Source organism: Siniperca chuatsi, linkage group LG4, assembly GCF_020085105.1.
Source record: "Siniperca chuatsi isolate FFG_IHB_CAS linkage group LG4, ASM2008510v1, whole genome shotgun sequence".
Lineage (NCBI taxonomy): Eukaryota > Metazoa > Chordata > Actinopteri > Centrarchiformes > Sinipercidae > Siniperca > Siniperca chuatsi.
In genome coordinates, this window is record NC_058045.1 from 23,460,576 (window position 1) to 23,486,498 (window position 25,923).

The 25,923-nt window shown below is 41.4% G+C and overlaps 1 protein-coding gene across 2 annotated transcripts; it reads right to left on the minus strand.

Annotated features, from left to right (window-relative positions):
* Positions 1-25,516, minus strand: mbtps1 (membrane-bound transcription factor peptidase, site 1). 2 transcript variants are annotated; one of them, XM_044191981.1, is made up of 24 exons: positions 25,347-25,516; positions 23,073-23,236; positions 20,021-20,614; positions 18,282-18,545; positions 16,156-16,371; positions 15,770-15,880; positions 15,403-15,512; positions 14,978-15,094; positions 14,224-14,291; positions 13,084-13,186; positions 11,956-12,107; positions 9,515-9,676; positions 7,814-7,958; positions 7,409-7,597; positions 6,959-7,131; positions 6,687-6,802; positions 6,371-6,527; positions 3,307-3,431; positions 3,104-3,181; positions 2,761-2,901; positions 2,512-2,643; positions 2,266-2,392; positions 1,538-1,668; positions 1-1,034 (listed from the first exon to the last, which is right to left on the minus strand). In XM_044191981.1, the coding sequence occupies exons 3-24, from the start codon at positions 20,220-20,222 to the stop codon at positions 826-828; spliced, it is 3,228 nt and encodes a 1,075-aa protein (XP_044047916.1). In that variant the 5' UTR covers positions 20,223-20,614; positions 23,073-23,236; positions 25,347-25,516; the 3' UTR covers positions 1-825. The 2 variants fall into 2 exon arrangements, with proteins under 2 accessions (XP_044047916.1, XP_044047915.1); XM_044191980.1 differs by lacking the exon at positions 23,073-23,236.
* Between the last annotated feature and the right edge of the window lie 407 nt (positions 25,517-25,923).

A 25,923-nucleotide genomic window follows, 5' to 3' on the forward strand; every position in this document is an offset into this window, starting at 1 on the left:
TTTGATTATGCTTTTTAATTGATGAGATATATTTAAACAAGTCTGTCAATGCTACTACTGACCATGAGATCATGACGGAGGATATCAACAGAATGCTTGGCCAGGGTTCATTCGTTATATAAAATATAAAAACAATGAAAAGACAGTGATTTTAAACAGATATGGCCAGAACTTGGATGGTGACACAGGAGGAGACAACCTGATCATCCGATGGTCCTCGTGTTGGATACGACTGCATGTGTGTGTGGTGTGTATCTCTCTGCGCGTGTATGCCAAATGCTTTATTCTTAAAGTGCAAGCAGTATGTATATGTATTTCCTTGTATGTGTGTGTGTGCGTGTGTGAGAGTGCGAAATCGCTTGTGTGTGTGTGTGTGTTAGGGTACGAACAAATTCAATAAATATAAAAGTCAGACACATTTCATTCAAAAGAAACAGTTTGGTCAAAGAAGAGAGGAAAATGTAGACAACATGTTCGTCTGACACAGGCATTTTTAGGGCAAAGTGTATACTGTGTGTTTTACATCATGTGCATAACACGATCTAATGCTGTTCGTTAGTCCACAAACACACACAAACACCCACGGACAGCCTTGAACAGACGAGAGGTACAAAAACAGCATCCGAGAGACACCTGGAGTCGCAGTACGTTCACGTCCGGCAGGCTTGAGTTTAAGAGCAGTCAGGTCTGCCTCAACAGTTCATTAGACTCCATGTAATTCCACACCTCCAACGTTGCTGCTCAACACAAGTTGTCCTTTTAACAGCGTCTCAGTTTTGGAGGTGAACACAGCGCCCCAGCAGCAGTTCAGATTTGCAGTGCCACTTAAACTGTGGGGGTTTTCCCAGTGGTCGTCTGCTGCTGCTGCTGTTGGAGGTATGTGGGCCGTTTGATGCGGGGTTTCCTGCGCTTGGGTTTACTCTTGGCCTTTGTGAGTTGGACCACGAAAAAGGACAGGACGACCATCGCTCCCAGGAAGGCAAACATGGGGATGGTCTGGCCCACTTCTTGGTTGTAGCGACCGGGCATTATCCCTGAGTGGGAGAAGGGCACAGGTCATATGGGGGGCTACCTCAGTAACCATCTTTAACACCTTTATTCTTACACACTGTAGTCTTTCCTTTCATTTAAATACCCTGTTATGTGCTGTTATATTAGTTAATACATACTGCCACGTGCCATTTTTAAAAAAACATGCTCAAGTTTGTCATTCTGTCGCTTTGAGTTGTTAAAAAGTTGTAATATTTCTTTGTCTATCTAACTTTATGCTAGATGGCTATTAGACCTTTCTGTCCTATTGATGATAAGCTTGTCCTTTTATACATTCTCTCATTTTTAATAACCAGCCACTTGGATACTTAATGATGTAAAATCAAAGAAAAACTGATGAGTGACAAAATGTATCCTTCCACCATTTCTACTGCAAAAGCTGCTGTTAAGTTAAATGAAAGGTTTTAACACAATGTTGTCAAATGCTGTGCACAGTACTAATCCCAAGTCAGCTTGCTTAAAGTAATAACTCTGAACCGTGTGTTACCTCCAGGGATGTCCCAGGCCCCACTCTCCCCAGGAGACAGAGGTCTGACCTGGGGACGGTAAGCCCTCATATTGGGTAGAGCCACTTTGTCCAGATCCACTGAGAGAAGTTTCTGGTGCTTCCACAGGTTACTGAGAGCAGGAGAGGGAGAGAGAGAAAGAAACAAGAGAGAGAGAGAGAGCGAGAGAGGGTGAGACAGATTCTAATGTGTACAGTGTAATGTGTGTGTTTGTGTGTGTGTGTGTGGAGTCTGTCACAAGACCGAAGCTTCACTTCATGAGTTTGTTTTTACTTTGATTCACTCTGTTGACAGGTTAGGGGGGGAAAAAGACTGTTGCTGCCAGAAAAAAAACCCCAAGACTGATTCCAAGTATCATTGTGTCACTGAAATGTGTTGCCCACCTACTGGGAGGCATGCCTCTGCCTCTATATAGTGCTGTGACTGAAGGAAAAGTAACTCAAATGTTGACTATGGTAGCGTGCACAAACAAGATAACTCACTATAATCTTTTTCAGACACTTTGAGAAATATAACACCTGGGAAATTAGCTAAGAATGCTGCCAAGTACCATATTCAGAAATTTCACTGTTGCCACTGACAAGTGATGTCTGGGAGCAGTAGTGCAGACGATTATAGCATCACAAATATAGCTATAACTAAAACAGAATGGTCTGCATTGCAGCCTTTCAAACTTAAATTGCCAGCATTAGTGTTTTATCAGACCTACCTGGGTGCTGTCTCGTTGACTGGCTGTGGCTTTGCCCAAGACAGGTGGGGGCAGGCAGGTAGTGGGCGGGGCTTAGGGTCTCCCAGATGAGCCTCTAGAACCTTGGAGTAGCGGTAAAGATGGTTACCTGGAAGATTGAAAAGAATATACCTATATATACACACCTAACAAGGGCAGGGAAATATACAGTATTTGAGATGCTAAATTGACCTGTCTGTTAATGTATTGTGTTACTTCCTTCCTCACCTTCCAGTCTCTGTGGCAGTGGGTGCTCGGTGCCTGTGGGCGGTGCTACCCGGCTGTGGGAGTGGCTGAGGCTGGGAGGGGTCATACTGTAGGAAGTGTACTGAAGGAGAGCGTCTAGCAGCCAGAAACAGTCTGAGAGATCAGACACAACAAAATATTACTCAGTTGGGTCAGATGTGCCTTCTGTTGTATGTAAAAAAAAAAAGTGACTAAACATACACACATCAGCACACACTAAAGAGGGGTTACCTTTCTGTCTGTGGCTGTCGTCTATACAGTTAGAATCACCGTACAGAGCGATGCGACCTCCCCCGTCAGACGGTGTTTGGTACAGTCCGAGGATGGGTACCCCCTCCACCACTGCTGTCTCCTGCTTTAACACTTCCAGACCTGTGAAAACACACACACACACACACACACACACACACACACACACACACACACACACACACACACACACACACACACACAGTGGTGTTACATCTGAACTAATGACACACAAATTAAAAAGTTGCCTGTCAGCCTGCATGGCTGCTGGCCAGCACTGTGCTACACTAAGCAGGGTTCAATACTTTAAGAGGGGTGCTGGTACCTTGGTCCTTTAGATTCTTGGCAATCACTATTCCATCTTCTGGGAAACGGGCAATGCTGCAGCCTGAGGCATAGTACACTGAGACAGAGAGAGAAACAACCAACTTTATTTTCTAAAAAACTATGTGACTAAAACAATACTAGAAGGTGGCCAGATAAATAATGCAATCAGAAACTGAGAGGGTTTGTGTGTGCGTGTCTTACTGTCATGATCAGCCAAGGTGAAGTCTCCCTCGTACAGCCCATCACTGAAAGCCATCCCCCACACTGAGATCAGGTCGTTCAGAGCTGGTATGTTAGCACCCCCTGTGTCTGGCATCCACCACTGCCTGCAAGTTACATCAATAAAGTCATCTCTACAGCAATTTATTCAGGCAACAAAAAAGATAAATCTACAGAAATAACAATCAAGAAATCATCCACTGTTGCAAATTACACAAACAGAACTTAGCTTTACTTTTAATTTGACATCTGTCACAACTAGAGGAGTGATAGTAAAATAAAAGGCCAAATGAAAAAGTAATTTTCACGGAAATAAATCAACATAAAATCCAGCACAACCTGGCTCAAAATAACTCCAGCTTGTCAGCAGGTTTTATAAGGATAAAAATGGCAACTTTAAAAGATCCTATGAGTACAATATGGCGATTTCTTTTACCAAAGCAGAACATTTATAAAGTGAAAAGGCTAAGTTCCTAATTCAGTTTTCTGTATCAGGGTTGATTTGTCCAGAAAAGGCAGCAGTGAATGAACAAGTCTCAAATGAACCATCGCCATTCAATTAAAACTGATTTACTCAGCATAATATTTTGAAGCCATAAAGACTATATTTAGCTGTATTTAAGACGTTTAATCCTGTGGATTTTGTGCGACAGCTTGAGTGGGATGTGAATGGAGCAGCGAGGAATTGAGTAATTTTTTGCTCTGCATGAGGAGCTCTGAATGTGATAAATCGTGTTATATTACATCTATTACAGAGCGAGGAGGCATAAATAGAGTCTAACACTGCAGAGAGGGAGTCACAGACAGAAATTGTGATACAGCGGGCTGTTAACTATACAACGCAGCTTATCATTATAACATGATAAAGCTGCTGGTGAAAGCAGGAGCTTTTGAGGTAATAGCTGTTTAATCATTGAACTGTCTCTTAATGGAGGAAAAGAACACATGGATCATTTTAAAGAAATAGACACAGGGAACAAATAAGAGTAGTCAGTCAGAGAGGACTTTAGAGCACTGCTGCACTACAATACTGCTCAAGTTCCTACAGCTCATTCTATAAAAACACAATTAATCAAAAAACACTCTGCATTACTTATTGAATTTGTCTGGAATTGCTGAAGCAACAATTTATTTATTTATTTTTAGATCAGAGCGAGAACAGTTTGACACGTCTTAAAAATGACCTGCAGTATTGTGAAGAATCCCTGTCTACAAATCCATTTCCAGGAATTACTTTGAAAACATAAAGCACTGCCACTGTATGAGTCAGTGCCAAAAGTATATTACATTTGCCATTTATAAAATTGTTTTAAAAGGCCCTTAAAACTTTTGTCTCCAAAAGCTTGTTGATTGAGAAATCATCACTATATGTGATGGGTCCTACAATAACACATTCTATTCTGCCAAAGCAAAAAATGTTTTGGTTATTTCACATGATAGATTGTATTTTGTGTTTTTGTCTGTGCTCTTCTCCCTGGTTTGCGGTGGGTGAGGCTCAGTTAGTGTCTGTCCACCAATCTGAATTTAACAACATTTAAATCAGAATCTAATGACAGTTGGTGGGTTGTTTCGTAACTGTCAGTCAAATCTGACATCATCTCTATAAACCGATAACTGCATAAGAATGCAGAAACTGTAGGCAAGAGACAAGATTTTGGCATCGGAAGCATTGTGGTTTCCCTTTGGAGTCCAAGTATTATTGACCAATCACGTTTGAGTGGGCTTTGGTTGCATGCAGGTAAAGAGGCAGAATGCATTGGCCAAAATGCAATCTCGGAACCCATCGGCTATCGTCTGACGACGATTTAGCTTTTTATCAATCTCGAAACCCTAGAGATTAGCTTTTTAAAAATGTATCCACATTCAAATCGTCGTCAGACAATAGCCGATGGGTTCTGCGATTTCTAATCGGACTGTAAACAATGACCGGTGCACAGAAGAGGAAGGCTCAGATATCCGTTATCCAGATATCTACATCAAAGTTTGAGTCAGCGTCAGATGGGTGTAAGGATAAGTTTGAAAATGAAAAGACTCTGGGGGTGTGGAGTTAGAAAGCGAGCCTGACCAGACGTCTGTGGCCCACTCCTCATCTCTGCTAGCGGCTCAAGGCTACATTAGCCGCTGCTAGCATAACACATCTGAATCTCCTACCAAACTGTTGGCATTGTGAGATGCATTGTGGGTAATATAGGCACCAGGATTTGACAAAGAAGAATATGTGGAATAAAAAAGATGATATCTCTGGTTCTGCTGCTCTGATTTTTATCCTGCACCAAAAGACTGGGGCTAAATATAGTAAAAGTCAACTGACGCTAATTCAATCTTTTTCAGTTATTAGTCTTTTTTCCTACATTATTATTCATGTGTGATATTGTGTGCCATGCCGAAGAAAATGCATCAAAACGCATTCAACGTTACTTATTCATACTATTTTGTATTAGGAGTTAGCTGCATGTACTGATACAATGGAATTTCTTACTATAGTAGATGCTGTGTCTGTCAAAGACTAGGTACTGCAGAATTGTTGCCGTAGAGCTTCACATTGCTTATGCTGACTTTGATTTAAGTCTCTGACAACTTGGTTTCAAATCTCAAGTATTTCCCTATAACATTAAATATTCACGACGTAACACTTAATTATTAAGTTTAACAGACAAAAACTCAGCTAATCTGCTTCATCAGGACTGTGTGGGTGCAGTTTGATCAGATTTGATTGACAGTGCTGAGCAAACAACTCCACAACTTTAGAATTTGGTTCAAATATTGATAAATTGTGATTGTTGCACAGAAGTACGTGGCATCACCTTTTTATTATTGAGTCCACTGCCCACTTCAAACCAGAGAGAAGAACAAAACCCTTGCATAAATCTCTCATGTAAAATAACAGACTGTTCTAATTGTGTCATAAAATGTGGTGTTTATGTAGGACCCCATCACTCATAGTAAGACTTAAGGAGTTAGGTTTTAATGGTCTTTAACATTAGCCAGTGTTATTGCTATGACATCAATAACCAGCAGTAGTAAAGTGACAAAGAGAGCTGAATACCTGGTGTTTTCGTCATAGAACTTGACCTTCCTCATGACCGAGGTGTTGTACCAGTCACTGAAGACAATGAGCGATAGGCCGTTGTCGATGTCTCTCCTAAGCTTGGTGATCTCTTCAGGGAAATACTCCTCCTCACTGTCCACCATCAGCAATGTGCCTGCAGAGACACAATGGCAAACAGCCCATTAGCTTATCTTTTGCTCAACCACAAACAAACAGCACTCTGAGAAAAAAGCTTAACTGCCTGCAGCTGCAGTAGTCCTTTTAAAGTGGAAGTCTTCTAATTGTGTTGTTGTTTGTTTCTCTGTATTCTTACCATACTGGCTGGCATCAAAGCAGGTGATGGGTGCTCCGAGCACCTCAACAAAGTATCCCATACTCCTCAGGTGCTGGTACATGTCCCTGAAATTAGTGTGGATGTGGTCTCCATTCCTGGAAACATAAAATTATCAATACAATTTCACATTTAGGTTGATTGAGGTCAAAACGTGTAATGTGTCCAGAGAATTAAAACATCACAGATGGGAGATAAGATGGGTGTAGTTAAAGAGGCTACAGACAAGTAAACATCCACACACACACACACACCAGTCTAGTGGGTCATTTTTCATGCGGAGGTTGTCTCGGGGAAAGTAGCCGGGCGGGTAGCGCAGGTTGTGGTACTGGTCCCAAAGCACCCTCTTACTGCGCGGGGGAGTCGGCACGATCTTCACCTTGATGGGCAGTTTGACTGTGGAGGTCAGCTCACCGCCCACCTCAGACTGCATGGGGTGAAAGGTCAAGAAGATGAACGGGTCATAACTGTAGAGGAGTAATTAATTGCACAAGATACTGTGATTCCAAACCAGGGGTAAATCCATATATATGAAATAGTTAGCTAAAAATATGAACAGTTAAAAGAGTAATGGAAAAATGGTTGAAATAATTGGCTAAAAGTAAAGGATAAAGGAGTTAAATAAAAAAGTTTGAGAACCACTGCTCTAGAAAAAGCTAAAGCTGCTGAGAAGACAGAGCTGAGGTGTTGCTGCAGTGACTCACATCATTCTCTGCAGGTGACACCACTGTGACCATCACATGACCTTGAGCAATCCCTTCCCATGATGCTGCTTTCTTGGCCACGGAGATGGACACAGCCAGGTAGCCGGCCCACGGCCACAGCACTGGTGAATAAGAGACTGCCACATCGATGTGGTCGCCGTTCTGGGGGAGGTAGGGCTGCCAGATGGGCTGAACAGGAGAGAGCAGAAGATGTTTTTTAACAAGTCTGAGTTCATCACAACGCAAAACCAGGTCAGTCAAGGATAAAACTTGTCCTTCACTTGTCCTCTTACAGAACTTATAGGAAAGAATATTCAGTAAATCATGTGTTCTTTGCAGAATAGCACTTAACTAAAGGAAACTGAAAAAAGATTTCTCTTGATTTGTGTAGTCTTGTGTGTGCACCTTGTCGACAATCCTGCCAGTGACACCCATGCCGTTGAGGATGGTCACATTGACGATGGTGGGCATTCCTCCATAGTAGATGGGCTGAGAGCAGTAAGGCCACATGTATGGACACTCTGTCAGGTCGATGTAACTGGGAGAAAGACTGGCAGGAGACAAGGATGGGAAAGGATACTGTATAACTCTGTTTTTGCTTTGCATAAGATTTTCTGAAACTAGCTCATTACTTGCTTTCTGTTATAGACAAACCACCAGAGATGCAGAAACAAGGTTACATAAGAGGACAGTGACAAACAATTGTGCGAAAAAACTGTAAATTACTTTCATAGCATAATTCCACCAGTGTTGGTCACTATATCGCTGTCAGTATTTCTGTATTGAAGCTAATGAATACAAATATTTTGATAATATTTCATATCTTTAAAATGTGTTAATGTAAAAAAGATAGAGAGCCTGAAACCGCCGTAACACAAATAAATATGTAAATAAATCTTGTCAAAGCCAAAATTAAGGACATATTTGGGTATTAAATAAAAACTTTGGCCCTGAATCACATGCTACATCTACTTATCTAGAAGCTGAAGATCTTAAGCGGCACATTTGAGAGCTGGTATTCTTGCTCTGACCACTGAGGTTGACAGATTCAAAAATATTCAGGAGGAAAACAGAGTGCCTGAGCTGTGAGAAGTGGAAACTGAGCCCTATTTTCTTTTGTATTGTACTGACGATTCAATTTTCCATGAAATGGCTTGACAAAACTCTGAAATACCCTTTGCAGGCATAACATAATAATAATAAAAACTTAACTGAATCATTCATTCATTATACTCAAACTGCATCCTATCATATTCATGTTGAAGGGCACTGACCATGTCAAACCACTCCTGTAGGAGAATCCACTTCTCCAAAATAGATCCATTTTGATGTCTACTTTTACTGTGACTCTGGATCGCCATTGGAATCGATTGTTACTGTTGTATTAAAAACTGACGATAGCAGCTGTCCTTCATGAAGGAGCCGGCTGCAAACTTTTCAGAGCACTTTTCAGAGCCACACTGCATGCCTATAGGCGGTAGGGCTGATCGATTTTGAAAAAATATTATGCTCAAAAAATATTTTGACTGATATTGCAATTGTGATGTGATTTGCAATATTAGAGGGAATGATAGTTTTTGCATAAGTATTCTCATTTTCATTGAAAAACATATTAAAATGATTATGGTGTGATTTTTGCAGGGATCTGTACCAAACACAGATGTATTCTTAAGTCTGTAGAATATGATGTATAGGCCAGGGCATCTCTGCAGCATGACAATATTTCATTTAAAATGGTATTTTGGCACACATTTCGCCTTTTACAAATATTGCACTTCCTGTGATTTGAAAATTGCAGTCGGCCATAATTCAGATAAAATTTTATAAAATTTAGATTAATTGTTCAGCCCTAATAGGCGGTGAGTATTTGATACTCGGTGGAGCCCACAAAAGAGAAGGCTGTGACAGCACAGACTTGTCTCCTTCAGTGTTATGTAATTGTTGTGTATACACCTACATGTGCAAGACAACATTTATGGACACAGGTGTAGCTGTGGAACAGACTTTGCCTGTCTTAATGTGCACACGGGTTTCTGAATCCATGAACTCGTGTCCAATGCTCATTTAAGAGCTAATTTTTGTGTCCGTGCACACTGAGACAGCTACCTGGCCTGAGGTCTATAACTGTTGAGGATCTGGTAGGCTCGGATGAGGTCTAGTTTCCCGTGGCCCTGCTCAAACATGTTGACCCCTGGCAGCCTGCGGGCCGAGGCGATCAGGGCTTGCTTCATGGAGGCTGGGTTCACCAACTCCCTGTTCAGGACGGTGCTGTAGGACAGAGGAGGACAGGCTGGGTTAGTTTGTATCTGGGAGTCTGCTGGTGTCAGATTCCACAGCGTTTAATTCAGAACAGTGGTGGAGGAAAGAAGAGGGATGGGCTGGTATTTGTGTGTTCCCATTCTCCTGGGAGGGGTGCCTGTTGTCAATAAGGGTGGTATGATGCTTAACCCAGCAACATGAGCTCACAAAATCAGCTCAGTTACAGCTATGTAACAAGAAGACTTTTACCATATAAAGACGGGATATTGACAGACTGAGAATAATACCTGACATTAATCAGTGACACACCTCCTTCCTTTGGGACCCATTTCACTGCCTGCTCATGTAGGAATACAAGAGATAATTACACTCTCTGATGTAAATCTCCTCTACAGGTCAGCTGTAACAGCACCCTCACTTGGGAGTGGGGGTGTCACTTCAGCCACCACAGAAGAGCCTCAGAGAGCTCCACACTTCATCTAAAACTACTTTCCAGTGACTCTCCATGCTACAAGAGACATGTTTTCATGACTAGATTGCCAGAATACAACTTAAAACATACACTTTTTGGCTGCTTTACATTTTAAATATTTGACATTTAAATCTTTAGAACCCCACAAAACTGTAGAGAGCTGGATTTAATAATTATTAGTGACTTGTCCCTGAGCAAGACCCTACATCTCTACCAGCTTTAGGGCTGCTGCTCTGTATCGGACCCCGGCCTCTGGGGTCTTTGTCCTGAAGGGGGCTAGGGCAAAGAGAATTGGTGAAGAATGGTGTCCCAGTCTCGGACTGCAAGGAACCTCTACGTGACACTGAATAACCAGCTGTCCTTCGCTGCCACAATTGCTGCAAGGATACGTCTGTCTCTCACCCAGGAGGTGGCGCAGGTTCTGGTCCAGGCTCTTGTCATCTCCCGCTAGACTACTGCAATACGCTCCTGGCTGGAGTGCCTGCATGTGCCATCCACCTGCATGTGCCATCGCACACGCAGTTTGTTGAGACGCTAACAGACTCAACAAACTGATCCCTAAGGCCAGTGACATTGTGGGGGTGGAGTTGGACTCTCTGGCGGTGGTGTCAGAGAGGAGGATGCTGGCCAAATTACATGCCATCTTGGACAGTGTCTCCCACCCACTCCATGACGTGCTGGTCAAACAAAGGAGTACCTTCAGCAGAAGACTCATCCCCCCAAAATAAACCACAGAGCGCCACAGGAAGTCATTCCTGCCTGTGGCCATCAAACTCTTTAACTCCTCCCTCTAAGTGTTAGTCTATATGACCCTAAGTCACTAAACTGGATTTTAATTTTATACTTATACCCACTTGGTACTTAATTGATCTGACCTGTTTTATAGTGTATTATATTTTTTGCTAGTACTTCTATTCCTGTGTGCACTGACGTGACAGTGAGCTGCTGTAACAAGAGTTTCCCCTCTGGGATCAATGAAGTATTTCTGATTCTGAAGCTCATCCAGAATGCAGCAGCTCGGCTGGTCATCAACCTACCCAAGTTCTCCCACACTACACCACTCCTCTGCACCCTGCACTGGCCACCGGTGGCTGCTCGAATCAGATTCAAGAGACTGGTACTTGCCTACCGTGCTGCGAATGGCTCGGGCCCATCCTACATCCATCCACCACGCTCCGCTACTGCCAATAGGCTCGCTACTCCCTCACTACAAGGGGGGCCCAGGTACTGCTCAACAAAATCAGGACTGTTTGAGGTCCTGGCTCCACAATGGCTGCAGGAGCAATCCATTTAATAGTTGAGAGATTTTCTTAAAACCAAAAATGTCAACCTGATGGTGGCACTAGAGGAAAAGGGGATCATCAAAGTCAGTAGAATAAACCATCAGGGAATCATTTGTCAAATTTTTTTAGTCTGGACCAAAGTGGTGGACCAACAGACCACACTAGAGCCACGCTGCTAGCATGGCTAAATAGGGTCAGGGTTATTTTCATAATCATCTGAAACTCGGTATTGTATTTACACTATTATCAAAAAACTTGAAATGAAACCCAGTTCTACTTACTAGTGGTTACTACAGCTGTAATGTCTTGGCATGAAAATAATAATAAAATCGAATCACCAACAACAGCTCACAGCTGCAACTTCACAACTGACCTTATGGTAAATTACACCTAAAAGACCCACTAGATAAACACACAGTTGAACAACAACCTCATAAAATCCCAACAGTTTAAGATTCTTGCCTTTCTACCAAGCATAACAAGTTCAAACCCCCAACACTTAATGACAACATAGTCCAGTTTATGATACTGACCTGGCCAGGAGAGTAACGGCACCAGCCACCACAGGAGAGGCCACACTGGTGCCAGACAGAGAGCGACATCCCTCCTTCATCCCTGATCCCCGAACACCTGAACCGTAGGTGACGATGTCAGGCTTCACTCTGCCATAGCCCCCGGGCAGCTCCTGCACACAGATGGGAGACGGATACAGATAATGAGATAAAGGCAGAGACTGACAGAGTGCCTAAACATACCATTTATTCTAGCTTGTCCCTTCAAAGCCTATTGTGCCACTGTTTTGAACTGAAATGCTGTACCACCTCATACACGTTTACACGTGCACATCAGTTGTTTTCTGGACAGCAAGAACTAAAGCTCTAATTCCAAATTTAAAATAGTTCTTATTCACACAATTAAACGTACGTTTCAGTTCAAGTCATTATGCCTACATGAAGTCACACTCTAGTCAGAGAGGCAATTTAAAGCCACTAAACAACTCTAACAAAACTCCACTACTGTTGAAAATAAGGGCATCAAGCAGACATCAGGTGTTAATTGCATATGTGATGATGACTGACAGGTAGATGTACACTTTCACACAATGCCAACAAGCAGAAAGGCAGAGACAAAAATGAATAGCAGAATGTAAAAATGAGTAGAAAAGAGAGGGTGAGAATAAGAAAGGTAAAAAGTAGGAAAAAATGAACAAAAGTAGAGAAAACTGCATTTAAAAAGTCTGCATGTTGAAATGTTTTTGATGTATTCAGGACGGAGAGCTGAGTGGGTGCGAGAGTGCTGCCTGTTCCTTCTGGCCTCTTCGCGGCTGGCTGACAGTGGTTGAGGGGGCAGAGAGATGAAGGATCAGAGAGTAAAGCCTTAATCAGATGTCTGCTTTGGGCTATGACTGATATAAAAAAGTGGTGTGTGTGTGTGAGTGTGAGTGTGTGAGTGCGAGAGAGATAATGGCTGATGGGATGTGGATGAGGGATCAGGAGCTTACATTATGGTTGACTAGCTTCTAAAGCAGAGGATAGGTCTCTGAGGTAGATGTCTGCTCTAAAACTGATAAATGATATGGTGTGTGTCTGCGTGGGACTGAGTGTATGGCAGAGTTTGTGTGTGGGTTTCTGTGTGTGTGTGTGGGGGGGGGGTAGACTCACCCAGGTGGTCATGCCTCTGGAGGAAAACCTAGCGATGTTGTCTTCAAAGTCGATTCCTCCGACCCCGATCACGTCCATCTGGTCTGCTGGGTTGTTCAGGGTGCTGAGGAATAGAAACTTACTTTACTTAAGTTACAAGACTTAAAGGAACAATTCACTGTTCTATCTCAGCATTACAACATGAGAGTGCAACAGAATAAAAAGAAAGAATCTCTCTTTCCCATTTTGTCCTTTTAATTATCTTTTATGGAGAACAAAGTGTCAACAGATGTTCAGCAGGGTCATAAAACCCAGCTGGCCAGGGGGTCATTTGGATAATTAAAGCGGTCAAAGTGGTGTAGTGGGAGTAAGCGTTTTTGTGCAGTTAAACAAGGATTTCATTTAACAGCTACAGAGAAATTCTTGAGAACAATGAGAACATTTTAAAATGAGGAAAACATCCATTTGAACTAATGGTGATGTGATGTGATTTGGCTACAAAACACAATGATAATGCTGCAAGACCTAAAGTGAGACAATGTAACTTTTGCTGAAACGACGGCCACGGCGGCTAAAAGTGACAATTGTGGGATGCTGCTGCTACCATTTACCAATTAGCTAAAATGCTAAGCTATTGTAAAAGTCGCACAAGTGGAAAAGAGTCATAGAGTCAACGAACTGACTCTGACTCTGTATAATTTGCATTATACAGAATTGAATTAAGCAAGGGTGGGATTTATTACTTGTGCACTCAAACATTCGTTTATAAGAGAATGCGTTTCTTCTCTCGAAAGTTGCTCAAAAGTCTAACTTTCACTGTTCAGAGATATGTGTGCTTCAGTTGTCCAGAAGAAAACTAATGTTAACAGCAGTTGCTACCTTGTTGTATCTTAAGTGATATTACAAACTTTAACATTACAATATCCTCTGACAGGGTTTCTGCAAGGTTCACCAAGTTAAATTTAAGACCTTTTTAATACCACATTGAATGCAATTTAATACTGTTTTCACTTTTTAAAAGACTTTTCAAGACCTGCAGCCACCCTGACTGAAACAGGAGTGAGATGATTAGAGATTACAATATTTTGGGATTGAGCATTCGCTCAAAAGTCCCTCACAAGAATGAAAGCCATTATTTGAAAGATCATGTGATTAGCATACCCATACAGAGGTCCATCGTTGCCAATAGCAGAGACCATGATCACTCTGTTGGCAGTGAGCTCCCACACCTGTCAATCAAACAAGAAAATGAACTAACTTGGTATGGGGGAAAAAATGACATTTTCCCAATGGGTTTAACTTAATTGTAACAGCAATAAGGTCACATAGAGAACATAGTACTAGAGAACTGACTCTGTTGGACTTCAGTCCTTTGCCAAGAAGGTTTCCAGAAGCATGGGTCTGCTTCTTTCAGACTCTTCACTTAAATCTTAATAACATGCTGATCCATGTTCCTGTCGTTCAGTACGTGATTCACAAAAGGCCCTGTAAATGGGCAAACACCTCTTGGCTGTCAACTTGTAACAACAAAATTAGACATTTCTACATTCAGTGTTTAATGTAGCAGATGATGGTGTGTTTTTGTGCTCATCTGTGAGCAGTGAACATGTTGCAGAGAAGAGTTCAAAACGCTGCCATTCACCTGGTTTGACCCGTTTTTGCTGACAGACCTGTTCATTTTCCTGCTCATTAACACATTGTGAAAAGGGTGTAACTTAGAGGGAGGAATAGTGGTTTGGGAACTATTTCTTGCCTAGAAAAACATCAAAACATCTGCTACCAATTCTCATCGACCTGGTTATATATCAGTAAAGTTGGCATAATGCTACCATGTGACTGTAGCATTCCTGTGTGTGTCTCTGACAATATTACCTGTCCCTGTTTCTGGATTAAAACTCTTCTCTAAGTCTTTTACCTTATCAACAAAGGGGTGGTCCATGAAGTCAGGGCCCCCGATGCTGAGGTTAAGAACATCAATCTTCTTCAGGATGGCGTAGTTGAAAGCATCCAGAAACCACGACGTGTACGATACCTGACAGATTTTGATACATCATTGACTTGTGAAGAAGGCTTACTATAGTATCAGTGTTAGAGTTTCCGGTTATTTTGTTGTTGGGTCGGACAGTATAACTACTGTGCATGAAGGTGCACTGGAGCGTTTAACAACAAATTCAATAAACCGGTAGGAATATAAAACACTTGAATTGAAAAGTGAATCCTGAATAATAAACTAGTAATAAATAACACTGCCTGATGATATTATTTTAAGAATAGTTCGACTTTTGTTAAATACAATTATTGATTCTCTTGCACAGTGGTATGTTGAGAGCATGTATGTACCTGGTTGTTGGTGAACACTCTGAAGATGTGCAGCTCTGAGTCAGGGGCAAAGCCCTGACACTCCCTCATACTGGCTATCACTCCTGCTACAAATGTACCGTGGCCCAGACCTGAAAAACAGGACAAGAGAGTGATGATCATCCAACCATCTTAATCTCTCTCTCTCTCTCACACACACTTTTTCGGTCTACCAGTGCAGCTTCAGCCTACTTTTGGGCTTCCGCCACGCTCCGACTTAGTACATCCTGATAACGACATAGTATTAGTAATAACTATCATCAGTAACATAATAAACATAGTTATCTTTATCATTTACATTGCTAGTCATCAGCCATCATTATCATCATAACTGTGTTTTCCTCCTCACCATCATCCAGTGTCTTTTCATTAGTCCAGTTGGTCCTTTCCTTCACGTTCTTAAAATGTGGGTGCTTCTTGCTCAGGCCTGTATCAAACACTGCCACCTTCACACCAGAACCTGTAAAAACAGGGGAGAGACTAAATCAATTGCATTTAAAGCAAATGGTTTGTCTCCAATAACTCCCACACCAAGCTGTGAGAAGTTCGCACTATTTTAAAGACCAAAGACAAATAAAGTGTTCTCTCTTATTTTGTTATATGTCATGAGCATTCTTTCATAAAAGCAATCCTTCATTTCTGTTTGATCATATAAACATTTAGCGACAGATGTTTGTCCAAGTCTCCGCTCTCCTGGCCGTCTTATTAGAGAAGTCAAAAGGTCCATGGTCTAACCGGTGTGTCCCATCTGCCAGAGTACGTCTGCCTGCAGGATCTGGGCAACGTGGCGGGGGATGGCTCGCAGCAGACGCCGGCTGGAGTGGCGACCGGTGGCGTGCCAGAAACCCGAGCCCAGTGACAGGCTGGTTCGTCGGAAAGGGCGGGATGACTGCCACGACTGCCATTTTTTCGTCCCACGGGTGCCGTTGCAGGGCGCAGCAGGTTCGGGTGCTACAGAGACAGAACACAAGCAAATGCGTTAAATCAAAAGGTAAAATTAAAATGCTGCTAAATGAACAACTCAGCCTCCATGAAGGGCTGCAGCTAATAATTACATGCCTTGTTAGTGCTGTCTGCCACTTCAGCAGACAACACAATCTTCCTGTTAACCTAATTATGCTTATCATGTTCTGATCATCATGTTCATTTCTTCCTGTCTCTCTCCCTCCTTCCATCTTTTAGCTGTGATGTGATCAGCCTCATTTGAGCCAATCGTATCACAATTTGAATTGCTTGGACAGAACAAATGATCACAAGGTCATTAGCAAACAGCAGCAGAGCCCTGCAGGGCTTTTTATGTCTTTAAGGAGGAGTGAAATGCAGGTCTTCTCTCTTATCCTTCCTACTAATTAATTATATCACTAGGTAGTTGCTTCATGGACTCACAAATTGAGTCATGCAACACAAATCCAGTAAACGTGGACCTTCTCAGGTATTTCAATCTATAACCAGGTTAAAGGCTTATCTAGAGCAATCTACATTCCCAGGAGGCTGATTCAAAATAGACACCACAGCCACTTTCCAACCACTGATTACTTCAATTTGCTTCAACTGAATTCAGTTCACGTAATGTAAATCATTTCTAAAATGCATTCATGCTCTCATGCATTCAGAAGAAATTCACACCCTTCAGTTAATAAACAAACCATTTGGTTACTTATCGAGTTAAACATGGCAACACTTGCTCTGCAGTACTTCCATTAGCTTCTCCAGAGTGCTCTGGTTTAAGCTCTTTTTAAATGTAGTTTATGGCTGTACCATGTAGCTAATCATCGGTGAAAGAAAATCTATGAAAGGCGTGAAAAGGCTGAATTAATGCTTGAAAGTGCCACGTGTCGTGACCGGCTTAAAGTTTGAAGGAAGCTTCTACGTGAGCATGAAGAGGCTGAAGAGGAGTGGGTTTGAAGGTTCCTCCCATTTACTTCCATTATAACTCAAGTTCAAAGTTAAATATTTTAAAGAGTATGAATGGTATTTAAAGGTTGCTGGAAATTTCAAGTTTCAGGCAAGTGTCTTGCTGAAAGTATGAATGAGTAGAGAGAATGTGAATATGGGTGAAAAAATAGGAAAAAGTGTCAAATCTCAACATTCTGTCCATTCATCTGAATGCAAAAAAAAAAAAATACATGCAGATAAACTGTTGGATATTGTGATGTAAGTATGAAAGATATGAAAAAGTTGAATATTCCGATAATGTCCTAAATTTGCTGAACATGAAACACAGTCGATATGATAAACTATTAAAACAAATAAACTATTCCTATTAAATGACTAACTTACATTTTATTATCTCAAATGCGTCACACAGTAGATTCCCTTTTGTTAAGAAAGAAAAAAAAAAGTGCAATTTTAGATCAAGTTTCATTTAAAACTAAATGACACTGATTAAGAACTTCTTCCTCGTTCTTCAGGTCATAAAAGGTTTCATGCGCGACACATGGCCACCATATTGAAAATGCAGGCTGGGGGCACACTGAAGTCTTTCATCCAGTGCCAGGCACAGGTTATGCCCCCCTCCCAGTCCAGGCAAGCCCCACCACACTGACTCACCTACTCCCTTTCAGGGTGAGCAAACACAGACGTCTCTGTCCATCTTCCCATCCCCCAACACCACACACACATACACACACATCCAGCATCAACACCCTCAAGTTCACATGAAGATATACAATCCTTTCTTACACCACAAACACAGTGGAGAGAGAAATGCATCCTCTGACTCAACAAAGAGACATTCTGTGAACTGTAGCAGACAAACAGCTTTCTGTATCTTTAGTTTTATATTTCTTGGGTGGATATGCCAACTCTAGAGACACTGATCTTTTCCCCCCTACACAACAACACCATATTGTCAGACTTACAAGGAACGTATTTGAGCAAGCGGAACACTTTGCGTTGCGGCGTCACCCTCTTGATGTAAGGGTGGTCCTCTAAGGTCAGCAGGCTGCTGGGCGAAGCTTGACGGATGTGGACCAGCTCAAAGTCGCTGGGGAAGTCAGAGGCTGGGTTTTCTCTGGGAACAATGTGCCACTCCAGCGCTCCGTCCCCGGCGTTCCGCAAGGCACTGCTGATGTACAGGCTGCGAGCTTTGGCCGAGAAATACCCTGTAAATCCTATGATGTACTCTGGAGAAACAGAGAGGGGAGAGGATAATGTTTTAAAGAACAGGACATGAGGTGCGCTCATAAACAGTGTGTATTCAGGTTCAAGCTCTTTCTTAGCCCACATCCACACTGCTGACGAGTGCTTGAGCAACACACAAACAAAATATACGTAAAATACAATATCTCTTCTGGAATCAATGAAGTACTACACAGTGAGAAATTATTCGTAAACAAAGTGCCTGCTGTCAGATATTATGAACAATTTGGTATCAGGTGCTTACATTAGATTTTACATTTCTGATTCCTTTCTTTCTGTCCCTGAGACTGATGATTGATTGAAAAAACAACAAAACCATCTGTTGATTTGTTTTCCAAACAGGAAAAACAAGTCAGGTTTTAATTCCTGTGTCAGTACTTATGTAATCATTATCAAAATAATATGAGGACAGATCCTGAATAGCACGTTATGCAAACTAGCTGGATGGGGTGGGCTATAGCCTCAGCTCAGCACAACAACTACACTGTTGTACACTGACTTGATGTAACTGACACCTGGGTGTGTCTTAAGGCTCACATAGATGGGGTTGCATCTTGATATTCAGGGGATAAAAGGCATATATTAAGTACCTGCAACATTATCAGTTTGAATTGCTTATGACTTTGCTGTATTTTATCTTGATCTCTCACTTGCATTGTGGTGGTGTCAGCAAGAATAAATAAAATGTCTTTGTATAAAAAAAAAAGAAAGATTAAAAAAACCTATTTTTGAGGTTCCACCTATCATTAACTTCCATGTCATTTTGCTTGCTTAATGTATGTAATGATTTATTTTAAAACCTATTTCTCCTCCAGTACAATGATCAACTATAAGCAACTCCACTGGAGCAGTTGTGGGTGAAGCATCTTGACCATTCAACTTCAATAGTGACTGTTCAGAGGAAGAGTCTGCCCAGGACATTTGATGGACTCAAGTCAGGAATTATTTTGAGGAAATAGCAATATGTCAAATGGTAAACCAGTATTCCCACCATGGTCTAATTCTTAAAGTTGGACTGTTGCAAAGCAAAGAAAGATTAAAACCTTCATCAGCAAAATAATACACAAAACAAGCTTGACTCTGGTACACAACAAAAGTTTTGAGAAACCCTTTGATTCTTTGGATCAAAATCTGGACATGGCTTTCCTAATTTTAAGGTAAGCCTAGGTTAATTGTGCATTGGATGCTGTATTATGTAAAACAAACAAATAAATACATTTTGATAGACCCAGATACTCAATATTTAAAGGACTCCAGTAACACTGGGATAAGGGGCAAAAAACATGATCAGGACATCTCTATCCTTGATATTCACTGACTTCCCCGCTGAATTCAGCAAAATCTTTGACTACCACCTCCAGAATTTTTAAATAATTGAGACATTCCTGTGGGGAAGTTCTGAAAAACAGCTTACAAAAACACAATTAAAACATAAACAGTTTCAACAATTTCTTCTTACCATGTTCTACCATCTTGGAGGAGAACTCCAGTTTGAGGGTTAAGTGGGAGCAGTTGGAGCCAGATGATGAAGGGAGGGGCTCTGGGTTGGGGGTGTGGTCAGAGCCAGATTTGGTTCCTTCCATTGGCTCCATCCCAACCAGAGGCAGGAAGCCCACCAGCAGCCCCAAAAGCATGGATGCCCACACAGGAAGCAGGAGCATTTTGTTTTCTGAAGTAGCGCAAACTATCAGTTTGACCAGCCCCTTTGAAAATCTACCAGCAGGTATGCTGTTTCAGATGAAAAATGAGCAGCTAAAACCTGATTCAGGGTCAGGGGTTAAGACAGTGCATTTCAGGTCCAAAGCTCCAAAAATGAGTCCATACTGTAAACGGCCTGAGCAGCTAGATTAATTTCTTTCTGCGTTTTCTCTCCATGGTGGTAGTCCAGGGTGGAGGTCAGTGGCACAGCCAGAGTAGGAACATAGTCGCCATGTTGAGAACTGGAGGAAGCAACCAATAAGAGCAGTGAATGGATGGGAAGAGGGCGGGAGCAGTGATGGAGGAATATGTTGGTGTCAATTTAGAGTTCCACTGCAGTCCTTCCTGCTTTGATCTAAAAAGGAAAAGAGAAAAACAACCAAAATGAATAGTTAGGACAAAGCTTGTTGACATTTAAATGGAAGTACATGAGGGTAGTACAAATATAATATATATTTTATACAATATCTATCAGCATTGAACAATTTTCAAACTTGCTTCCTATCAATGAATGGAAAATTGATTTTGTGACCCTTCAGAGACATACTCTAAGCATATGGAATCAAGGCTCCATTAGTTTCACAGCTGTGGCCGCAAAACAATCTACATCTCATGGCCGAAATCCAAGATTCAGATTAGAGCCTGACAATACGGTAGTTTTGAGGCCAGTCCCCCCACAATCAATATTTAAGCATAATGAAAATATAATACCCATTTATCATTTGATATTTGTTTTTACATAAAAATCTCACATAAGAAACAATGTGTTTGGCAACGAATCTTCAAATTAGTTTTTAAAGATTTATAAAGACACATCTGGGGCAGGATATTTTATAGTTGAAAGAAAAGTTTTAGTAGTGAAGATGACAGTCACAGTAAATATAACACAATGTTAATTTTTTAACTGTAAAGTTAACTGGAAATCAAATCATTCTAATAATAAATATAAATACCCAGAGTAAGCCAATCCTAACCCAGTGGTTCTCAAACTTTTTATGTCAGGCCCCCTTTAGAAGCCGAAAAAAGTTCATGCCCCCCCCACCACACATAAACGGATTGAATTCTTATCAATCATTAAAATAATATTGGGGGAGCAACAAATAAAAAAAGAAGCCCAGTTGAACTTGATTGAAATAAAAGAATGAAGATGATTCAAGTCAGCACGATAGTGATAATTGTGTTATTCTTTATTTAAAAGTTACAAGGTCTCACTTTAAAATTGATTTAAGAAAAATTAAGATCATATAAGCATAACAATATAGCCTATAAACATTTATTGCTGCAATTTACTGACCTGCAATTTCTTTTTGCATATCTGCCAACATATATGCGATGAAGATAAGACTATATCAGCCCTGATATATTAGCCAGGCTTAATCTTTATCAACCAAAATCTACTCAGTTGTTCCTTGGCCTCAGGTGTATCGGTCTATCGAAATATAATGACAATCTGTTGCTGACTGACAAACCAAATCAAGGCAAAATCATCACCTTTGCAGATTTAACAAATAAGTTTATTTTCTAATGCCCTACAACACCAAGGTTTAGGAAAGCAACTTTACAGAGGCTTTGTTTACTTTTCTATCCTGTCATGCAGCGTTCAGAGAAAGGAGTGTTTCCTCTGCTGTGCCAAGGGGAAGGAAGGGAGGTGTTGGGTGCAGAGAGATGCAGAATGTGGTATTAACCACTCCTTCCTCATTTAGCCACTCATGAAGAGTTTGTGCTGCTGTCAGGAAACAACCCTGTTATTAGATAGAGCATGTACACTGAGATAAAACTTTATCTTACCTGCAAGGATGCCTTACTGAGTTAAACAGAAACAGCCAACAACAACCAACTGCAGACCCAATAAAGAAACTCAGTACATTAACTGATACACTATGAGCTGCTTTACAAACTCATCAAAAACATCTTTATGCTGCAATGACCTACATCGTACGATCTTTCCAGGTAGATACGCACAGCATATACACACTACAGATACACAGAAACACCAACCAGCACAAAAAGAATCAGCTAGGTTGCCTCGACTGACCTGACACTGTGATATATGACACTTCAACACACACACACACACACACACACACACACACACACACAGTGCTGCATGAGCTGCATCAAAAGGGAAATTCTGGGCAGGTACATGATCATTTCCCTCTGGCCCAAGGCTTGGACAATCCAGTAATAAAATACACACCAACAGACTCACAGCTACATACAATACACAAAGGCATACACACACAAACACACACACACACTTCCTGCAGAACGTGTAATGTGCTCCTCCTGCCTCATGCTGGAGGAACACTGAGGATGGGCTTTCAGTTCCAGTTCCACACATTTTGGGGATTTTAGGGATTGATTTCATTGATTAGTAGGCCTGTCATGTTAATTACGTTATCGACTTATTGTACGATATATGGATATGACCTTGATCATTTTTGCTGACCTTGATATTGCCCGTTGTGTTTACATGTGTGTTTGTTTGCATAAGAATGTGACCAACATTTTAACCAACACAGCGCCTAAACAAATGAACAGAAAAAACTATGCTGAGACACGTTTTGCTGTCATTTCTGGTCGCGCTGCTTCTGTCCTCTCGTGGTCTGCTCTCTGTGAGGACTTTTACCATGGCCGGGGCTCAGGCAGCTCCTCTCTCCACACACACACACACCAACTTGCTGACTTTCTTGCTAGATTTAACCACTTTTCAGACCCTCTTAGCGACTTTATTTCTAGAAAGTGACTAGCGACAAATTTAGCAACCTATTCAGACCATCGTGGAAAAGGCGAGAAATATATTCATATATTACATTGCAATTCATTCCCATGCATGCTGCTCAGAGTAATCGCAGTCCTCGGGGTCTCGTCTCTCCTCTTGCTCCGTGTGCAGACAGTTGGTAGGTGCGGTCGGTATGGGGCAGCAGGTTTGAGCTTCTCTCTCACTCTTTCTCTCCAGATTAGATTGTTCCTATAGCTTGTAAATATTTAAACAGGTCCCTGTAGTGAGTTTGTGATTATCTGGATAAAGATTTCTCTCTCTTTCCCTAGCTGCAACCGAAACAACCCCTATGCTTTATGCAAATGAATGTGATGGAATAAGATGCAAATGCCCTTAAAATGACAATAATATTGTTTATCGCAATTATTGCTGTGACAATATATTGTCCAGCAAAAGTTATCTTGACAGGCCTATTGATTAGCATTCACAAAACCCACTCAATGACTGTTAGTGTGCTGTGAACCAGCTGCTCTCTGACTGCTAAGCTTTATCACTGCACAGAACACGTGTGCAACATGTTTCAGAGCTGAGTGTGCAGTTACGCAGTAAGCACTGTGCATGTGTTTGTATACCTTTAGTCTATTTTATCCAGGCAGGCACGACTCTATTGTAATTACAAATCACACCCATCAAATGATGAAAACAGGTTAACCACCCCATCAATTATTGTAAACACGTGTGTGCGCTACCTGGCAGCAGGCATACTAGTTGGTTTGATTGCTATGAAGAGAGAAGCAAAAACAAATAAAGTTAAAGGATTTTATGTTCCTTGTGTAACATTATTCAAATGTATTTAAGAAGACTGCAACTTTTGTGAAAAATCACAGTTAATATATGAATCTCTACAGTTGTCTCTGTCTCTTAAGTTTTAGCACCAAGTTGCTCATAATATGCATAAAGTTGGAAAGTGCCCAAGTGCAGAGACTAAAATACAGTAAATGTGGCACCAAGAACATGGTGACAGTGCTTTTGTAGTAGTATACTATCCGAGGGGGATATGACTAAAATTATAAAAGAAAGCTCGAGTAAAAGTGAGTTTCCTTGGGTTGTAAAGGACACACTCAATGGTACAGTAGATAAAAATTGCAGATATGGGCCTACACAAGTGTAGACAATGTATTGAAAAGCCCCTGGCTGGTCTGGTATACAGGGGGGGGCTCAATTACTAGTTCCGGCTCAGAGCAGGATCCCTGCCTGTGTGAGGCAACAATACAGCTAACGACTACTGGTTTAGACCCAGGGCTGTAAAAATAGCCCCACTGGTTAGGGCAGGGCTGTAAAAGACAGGCTGGGACTACCTGTGTCAACATAACACCAAGCCACAAAAATGGCATCAAAGCTCCAGGCGAATACAGATTAGTAGCTAAGAAAGGACCCCGACCACAATCAGAGGAGAGATCCACAGCAGTGTAATCAATCTACTGGCAGTGAAGTGGAGTCGGTTCTTTGGATGTTCGCAGAGGGGCCCCTTAGAAAATTACTTTTAGCAGACATTTGGTGTAATTCTACTAGATTTGTCAGGAACCATCCCTCCTCCAAAAACAATGAGACAAAAGCAGGAATAAATATTAGAAAGATGGAGTACCAGAGGTTAGCTGCAGCTATTTTGTTGATAAAAGCATGTATGAACCTGTCTACAGTGTGTATCACATAAAGGGTCATTGGGGTGCAGGGCACACTTCCAATGTTTCAATAATGATACAAACTTCACTTTGTTCTACGTAGTGTTCGCGGTTAACTCCCTGAGTAAACCAAACACACTACAATATACACACACGATTAAATACCTATAGTTTACATTAGACGGTGCACAAAAGGTCTAGTGTTACCAGGATTTATATAGGCACAATTTTAGCGTCGATAGGGCCATGCGATAAAACAACAGCTTATTGCTTTCCAGTGCGACACAACCTTTGTTTAAAAAACATAAACACGTTAGCTAACGTTATAGCTAGTTAGTTAAATAAGCCTAACAACAAAACAAAGCTATGTAACCACACAGAAGTAATGACTTTATCAGCATAAACAATGCAAGCATCAGCAGACACATGCTGGAGGCTGACGCTAAGTATCTCTGAGGAGGACAATTATTCCATCGACAGTAAATAACGTTATTTGAAAACCATTAAAGCACGTGTTAATGTCGCGAAAGCTACACTTATCCACGTGAAATTGGTTTTGTAAACAAGAAGACATGCTAATAGATTTTTTAGACCCAGCAGTCTATCACATGTACACCGTTAGCTACCTAGCTTAGTAGTATTTTACAGTATCTGCTGGTGGTTTGTGTGTTGAATATACTCACCGAGCTGAACAACGGCTCACACGCCACAGTTATCTGTATGTATTGTTTACTGTCCCTGTATTCATTAGATGATAGCTACTCGGTAGCTAGTTTAATGTCCACCGAACAAAAGCTAGCAGCAAACTCACTAAACGCCGCAGATCACTGACGTCTGGTTATGACGGGGTGCCAGGTTTTTTTTTACTTATCCTCATAAACGACCGATCACAGTTAGCTCCTTCACACATTTCACATAATAGACATCGCAAAGCGATAACTATTTTTCCGTATTGTTTTTGTGGAAACTTAAACTATAACTCACATAATCAAATTGCTGTCATGATTACTTTCTTCCTTCCTTTCGAAGGCACCTTTGATCATAGAGCGTGAAGCTTTGAATCAAACCTGGCAACCCACAGGGCCTCCAGCTACCACATTAGTCCAGCCTTCATGATCACGCTGCGGTTCTGCCAGCATTGGGCGCTGTTTACTGCCAGGAAACAGGACTGTAAATAAGACGGACAAAGTAGTAGTACTTAACTTTTAAGATTAAACCATGACAGTATGGCACAGTTCCTCAATAGCTTGTGGTACTTCA

Excerpts from the sequence above, each read along its gene's own strand:
- mbtps1 (XM_044191980.1), bottom strand. The coding sequence starts at position 20,222 with ATGCTCCTGCTTCCTGTGTGGGCATCCATGCTTTTGGGGCTGCTGGTG. Across the intron at positions 2,644-2,760 it reads CGACAGCCACAGACAGAAAG|ACTGTTTCTGGCTGCTAGAC; the intron begins GTAACCCCTCTT and ends CTGATCTCTCAG. Across the intron at positions 2,393-2,511 it reads ACTGCCACAGAGACTGGAAG|GTAACCATCTTTACCGCTAC; the intron begins GTGAGGAAGGAA and ends TCAATCTTCCAG.